The sequence below is a fragment of the Limulus polyphemus genome, unplaced genomic scaffold (genome assembly GCF_000517525.1).
Source record: "Limulus polyphemus unplaced genomic scaffold, Limulus_polyphemus-2.1.2 Scaffold7379, whole genome shotgun sequence".
Classification (NCBI taxonomy): domain Eukaryota; kingdom Metazoa; phylum Arthropoda; class Merostomata; order Xiphosura; family Limulidae; genus Limulus; species Limulus polyphemus.
Genome location: NW_013672989.1, coordinates 16,007 through 23,445, shown reverse-complemented (window position 1 = coordinate 23,445; position 7,439 = coordinate 16,007). Strand labels below are relative to the sequence as shown.

At 35.1% G+C, this 7,439-nt stretch overlaps 1 protein-coding gene across 1 annotated transcript in view; it reads left to right on the top strand.

Moving 5' to 3' along the window:
• Positions 1 to 7,439, top strand: part of LOC106474575 — a gene marked incomplete at its 3' end in the record, with an annotated part of 21,557 nt that overhangs the window by 9,193 nt on the left and 4,925 nt on the right. Inside the window, exon 3 of the mRNA XM_022402890.1 lies at positions 2,154 to 2,240. Coding sequence (XP_022258598.1) covers positions 2,154 to 2,240 — 87 coding nt within the window. The remainder of the gene's footprint in view (positions 1 to 2,153; positions 2,241 to 7,439) is intronic.

The following is a 7,439-nucleotide window of genomic DNA, read 5'->3' as shown; positions in this document are numbered from 1 at the left end:
TAGGTTGCCAAGGCTTTAAAAATTTTGCACGTGGAGGACATGAAACAAAATTTTTTTTTTTTTTTAGGTTTTATATATACTTTTGAATAACTAAAAAATCAATACCATATAATTCTACTTTAATTTATCAAACTTAGTAACTAAGCTGTATTTGGGTCTAAAAAAAAATATGAAATTTCGATTAGACTAAAGACACAACCTACATCATTGAAGTCTTGGTGCAAAAGAAAGGATTTGGTGTTAGATATGCTAGAAAGGCTGAGAAAACCACTAGGGGGACACTCTGAGCTTCTGTTTGTTTATTCATGTCATATATAGAAGTAAGTGTATATAAGAGGGTGTTTCCAAAAATGGAAAGAGGTGAGTGGGGTGCTACTGTGTTCCAACACATCTCTCATGTAAATCATCATGTGTCACCTCTCCACCAGTAGGAGAGCATTACTATTACATGACGCATGTGACTCCCTCTACGCACCATTATTGAATTATCACTTCTCGTTTGGCAGCTGTCGAGTTCAGAAATACAATGTTCAGTTACCTTTAAGTGGTTTATTTTTTCATTTTTTATTTTGTTCTTAACTTTATTTACTATACTTCACATTTGTGGAGTTAATATTTTATTAAAGCATTACTTCTTCATGTTTGCCACTTTTTCCTGCTTATGAATTCTGAAGCTAGAGACCCCACTTTGGGTACTTTGCCAGCATCTGATGCTGTATTTTCAGCCATGGGCATGGGCGACCTGTCAGAAGATTGAGCAGTATATGAGCCTATATGCAGTTTCAACATTGGGTCCTTCATGATCAATGGAACTTTACCCGGGATCCCTTGGATGGATCTATGTATCTCCGTTCATCCCTTGTAGAAGATCTCCATTGTGTCTCTTTACCACTCATTTAGTGACACATTACTATTTTTAAGAATAACCTTGCAGTGTAGTTATAATTGCAAAAGGCTCTGTTGTAAGGCTGTCATGTGTAAAGTACCCGAATACTCCCTGCATGCTTTGATTTAACCATTTAGTGTATAAGAATGAAAGGTTCCCAGTACTTGTTTCTACAATCTGGTCCCACAGAAATCCATAGGTGCTACATCCAACAACTCGACCAATATATTGTAGTATGGAATTGTATGGATACTTTAGGGAAGCAACTTTTTACTGTTACTATATCTGATCAGTTGAATCTGTGGCTAGTTATAATGAAGAAACATAGAGAGATATTCATATGAAGTGAATCTACATCAAAACTTGAGCAGTAGCTCTCTTTTAAGATGTCTGCTGATTAGAAGGATAAAATTGAGCAAAGTTTTATGTATTTTATCAAGTCTCCTTAATTCATGATATATACCACAATATTTAATGCTAAAGGTTTAACTGAATATTCTTTATATGCCTCGTACTCCATGTATAGAATAGCTGGATTACATCATAGTGGTTTTATACTTTATAACGTATTCCCCTTTTATTAAGTATGTTACCACAAGTCTCCTTAATTCATGATGCAGAACACAATATTGAAGGTTGAGAGTTAATGCCTTATATCCAAAATAGAATAGCTGGATTATATCGTAGTGATTTTATACTTTATAATATATTCTCCTTTTATTAAGTATTCTCATTATGGATAGTGTTTTAAGTATTTTGTGACAAATTTCCTTATTTTATTATATGTATCTCAATATTAAATAGTATTTATTTAACTTAAATAAATATCTCTAACATATTTTCTATAACCTTTGGATAATCTGATTGTAAAATTATAGTATCATTTAGTATATTTTGTACTTCTAAGTTACAGTTAGATTCTTTAGTTATCACCACCCCATTTTCTTTATCAATCCCCCAGTGGCACAGTGGTATGTCCGTGGATTTATACTGCTAAAAACTGGGTTTCGATACCCATGATGGGCAGAGCACAGATCGCCCTTTGTGTAGCTTTGTGCTTAAAAACAAACAACAACAACTTCTATTATCATTCCTCATTATGGTTAGTATTTTTCTTGTACATTACTGTTTTTCAGTTCAGGTACAATATGAGTAAAGAAGAAATATTAACTATAAAACATTTCATTCATGTAATAATTATAAATGATCAGTGATTTTGCTAATTATAGATTTACAAGTTGTGTTTCTCATTATTTACATCTTTTAGGTTGATTAGCCAGGGTGCAGACATTAATAGGCATCACCCTCTTGGCTGGACACCCTTGCATGTAGCAGCAGTAAATGGACATTCAAAGTATGTTTTTTGTGTTTGATTATACGTATTTCTGTTTGTATTCGTGGTGTATATCTATAATAAATTGTTTGTTATGTGCGTGTATGTTAAATTATTTGTACTTGTTTATGTATATTTGTGTTGTATTTGTATGATATAATTTGTGAGTTGTATGTATATTTGTGTGTTTGTATATGTTATGTTTGTGTGTATGATAGTTTTGTGTTTTTATGATTATGTATATTCATAAGTATGAAAAACAAAATGTGGTGATGTTTTTATAATCTTACTGTGATTGTTTCCTATAAACGATTAGTAACTTTTTGATTATGAGATGTAGCGAATTAGTTAGAATAATGCACCCCATATGATAATGTAATGAAATAATTAGTGAAGGCACCACGAACATTAATCTAATGTATTTGTTTCTATAAGAGTTCTGGATCAACTGGTACCTTGAGCATTCCAATACAGTCTTACCTCCTCTGACACACAGCTATCTCGATCTTCATCTACCCTCTAAGCATTGCTAAAACATTTTGATGATCAGCACGCCAGTCTATATACCCCATCAATTTCGTGCCATTTCTGAACACGTACATATCGTAACTACTCTCCACCAATAGTCTTGCACCAACTATATTGGCACATCTAGCTCCCTCTGCTATTTTCACTCAATCCTCACTTTCTCGATTGGCACAACATTATTTAGATGTGCATTTTTTTTGCATGTGGGTATCGTTTATGAACATTCTCTTTGTCATTTCAATTTTTCTTTTCCAATAGTTTTATTTTACTGTGTTACCATCTATTTTTTGTTAACAAATTGTGAGAGATCTAAATATGAATTTGTGATCAATGTATCAACTATGGTAATTCTGATTATAGTTGTCAAAGCTACTTGTAAGACTTCCCTAGAATTGGGATAGATTTTACCTACTGAGGAGGTACAGGCCTTAATTCGCAGGGAGCTAAATTCATATATTTGGCTGATAATTTCTTCTTTTTAGTGAGACAATGTTTCACAAGAAGAATACAATCACAGAGAAGACAATTTGGTTTCTCTTTTTCCGGCATCTTCTTTTTTTTTTGGTCTGTCACACACTACACCTCTTCAGGAGTTTCACCTTCCACTAGTTGACTTGCCGCAATGTCATTCATTGTGGTGGAGAATTCTTCTTCTCCTTCTTTCTTCCTCTTGATTCCAGTTCTTATAGGGGATCTGTGGTAAGTTTATCAACATGTACTCTTCACAACTGGTTGATATACTCGTGGTAGGCACGGCTCAGATGCCCTTTATGTGGCTTTGTCCTTATTTACACGTGGGAGAATTAAGTATTTCACATCATCAGTGCTCGGACTTTGAAAAGTAAATATTTATGTGTCTTTTGTCATGTAACTTGCTTTAGATGAATTGTAAGCTAGATATTGAATATTATTTTTTTAGGTACATTTAATTTTTTTGCACATTCATTAATACTACGTACTTTGTGTACTATGCAAATTTTGTGGGTTTGTTTGTTCATTATTAATAAATTCTTTAAATAGGTATGTTTAGATTGTTTGTAAGTTACATATCATTACTACTAGTTACATCTAATTTGTTGTTCTTTTGAGTACTTGTTTTTTCTTGTCATTGTTAACTATGTGACTTATCCTATTTTTTTGTCAGTGTAGGACCTAATTATGGTATCCTTTATTGTCAAGGTTAATTTAGAGGAATTGTAAGTTAGATATACTGATTATTAATGTGTTTTCTGGGTAATTTTCATTGGTTTGCACATTCTTTATCATTACATACTTGGGGGACTAAATAAATTTAGATATTTTATCCGTTTTATATTTATAAGTACTTTGTTTAGTTAGTTTGTAAGTTACATATCGTTACTACTAGTAATATGTAATTCATTGTCCTATCTGAATAAGTTTTTTTTTCGTAATCATTAAATATGAGCCTTATCTAATTTTTGTCAGCTTACGACTTAAGTTTTTTGGCTTTGTTTCATCACTGATGTGTGCATTTCTTTCCTCATAATGGTACTAGAAACCTCATTTTCTTCCACACAGTGCCAACATCGTTGATAGTTATTTGTAGCCATAAGTCGGGTTTTCCAGTTCAGGGCCCTACCATTTTGAGTAACCTGAGCTTTTAAAGTATTTTGTCGGGGGGGGGGGGTGTAACAGGCTTTGCCCGATAGAATGCAGCATGGGTGGGATTCCTGATGATAGTGGGGAAGTCTGTTCTTACCCCTTCTCAATACCTCATTCATTTGAGATTTCTTCCTTCCAACCTCCGTCACGCCCAGCCTTCTCCTCTTTGTTTTTGGGTTTGATGCAAGCAGTTTGCACATCCCTCACCTTACATTTCTTACAGCTCAAAATGTTCAATCTCTTTGGTGATGTAGGCTTCTTATAAGCTCTCATTTCCATGTTCTCAGACTCGTGCGTTCTCTTCGGTGGACACTCCTAGATCAGTGGAACTTCTCTTTCGATCCTTGACTTGGTGGTTAGACACTAACCAGACCTTAGCAAGGGTGCAGCTTATTCCACCTCATCTAAATTTATGTCTGTTCATGGACTCATCTTTAGAGGGTTAGGGTATTTGTCTCCCAAGAGATTTCAGGTCTCTGGTTGATCAAGGAGTCTACTCCCCATATCACCATTCTCCAGTATTTGGCGGTTCATCGAGCTTTGTCCCACTTCCTTCCTCTTGAACATCGTTATTGTACATTCTGACATCTCCACAGTGGTCACCTATATAGCAGAGCCAAGGATTACCAATTCCAGGTCTCTGTGCTTTAAGATCCTGGATCTCCTTTCTGGACCCACATTGTGGTCTTTGCTTGCAATTTTCCTGTCTCCTTGAATCTGATGGTGGACAGTTTATTTACTCCCAACATGATTCTCTTCACGGAGTGGTCCCTTGATCCACAGGTTTTTAGGCGGGTGTGTTCTCATCTTGGGACATTTCATATATGCCTTTGCTACCCACTGATACACCAACTTCCTTCCCTTTAGTCTCCAGTTCCTCACCTGCTAACTCTTGGGGTGGTCATATTCTGTCAAAATTGGAGGGGTCTTCACTTCTATGCTTACCCTCTGTTTTGACTTCTCCCCAGAATTCTATCCTTATTCCAAACCACTCTTTGTCTCGTCCTAATGGTGGTTCTGTCTTGGCCGGTGCAAACATCTTTCCAACTGCTTCGACCTTTTCTTGTAAAATCTCCCCTACCCTTCCCTCTATCTTGGTCCTCATTTTGTCAACCTCTGTCTGACATTTTTCATCCTATTGTCAACATACTCTATCTTCACACGTGGATTTTGTCAGGTCCATTGTCTCAGCCCAGGGTTCAAGTTTCCAATCTTTATTCCCTGGAACCCTTCTGTTTCCAATGTTTATTCTATACCATGTCATGCTAACTGGTTGGGTTCATCAACTTGTTAGGCTGGCATATTCAGACTTATGCATTGAAGGTCACTGACTCCACAGTGTTTGTTGTCATCATACTCATTATATCACCATATCTTTGGCTTCTTGCCTTTAGCATCAGTTATAGAAGATCGGCCAGGCTGGAATTTGGACTACTCCTAATACCTTCATTACTCTTTATCTGCACGATTTAGCTGTATCTTCCTTTTGTGGATATCATCTCCCTCCCACCATGATTCTACACGTCTGTTTGCCTTTGACTGGGGTAAGTCTTATATTTTCCTTTGATTTATGTTTTCTTTTCAGTAACCCTAGTTTTAACTACTGATATTGGGATCCCACTCTGAGGTGGGTGTTGTCTGGTCAAGTGTGCTATGCCTCAAACCTGCATTATTTACTGATTCCACCATAACTCTCACTGTAGAGATGGGGTGTTTCTGCAAGACCACTTGTGGCATACTCAGTGGTGTATGTGTGTTTGTGTGTTTATATATATTGTTACATATCTGGTCGTTTGTTAATTTCCGGTATAAATTCTTCCTGAGAAACTTCAGTGATACAAGTCCTTTCTTAAATAAAACTAGTTTATTCTTTCTCAATACAACCTTGCAATACACAGAATTTCCACAGTCACTTCAACTTAAACACACTCTACAATTCACAACGATTCATGCACTTACAGTCACTACCGCTCGCTTGACTCGATTATCTGTCTCTATCTATCTGCCATTATTATCTCTGCTTTATTTGCTGGGCTTATATATTAAAATAGAGGGTGCCTAGAAAAGACTAGAGTTGCCAGGAACAGTCATGATCCTTCTAGAAACTCGTGACGTGTTACCAGCATCACGTGACTTCCGCTGTCGTAACAATATATCACATTACCATTATTGGTCCAGGTTGTCAACTTATTGTCATAACTGATTATGTTTGTGACGATAGCACCCAAATATGTTTGGGATATCCCATGTATCAAACAAAATCCAAGTGATGATGTTAATCTTGTCATTTCTTCATTGAAAATCAAATAAAGGTACAAAGCTGAGTGGTTACACCCACAACATCTCAGCTTCTACTGCCTTTCACTGTTTATAGCCAGTTGTGAGAAGGCAGTTGCCCTTAAATTTCTTAAATTAGAAATGAAACAACCTTGATATTTTTACTAATTACTCTCAACCTCCACTCTTAAAAAAGATGTTAAATAGAACTATAAGATATTGAATAGAACTGACTAGAACTATAAACCCTACCTTAAAAGTTCTTACCCTCAACCTCCTCCCTTTCTCTTGAAGATTTATTCAAGTATAGCATTGGAAGGCCAAGACAAGCCCAACTACTTTAAGTTAGCCTTTCCACCCTGGTATACTGAATACAATTATTTAAAAAATTGTTATTAGCTACTTATAAATCAAAGTAACTAATGCCCTCTTTATTTTATTTTTATAAAGTATTTTCCTTAATCTGTAGTTTTGTTCCTAAAATATTTTTGTATATATTAAAAAATAAAGTAAGGTATTTCTTTAATTGAGTGTTTTTATATCTGTTATCTTTCAGTTTATTTTTTAATAATAGAACATTATCCATGAAAATATCATAGTTATTACAGATTATTAAAAAAATCTTTTTTAGTTGAGATATAATAATACCTTTTAACATGAAACACGGAATAACACTTTTATGTGTAGGTAGACCAAGGATGGAAAATTGAATTCCCTTCTTTTACCAAAAATAGTCAACTGCACTTACCTTCTATAAAAGTAATGTCCAAATTTAAATAATTAGCATGGACC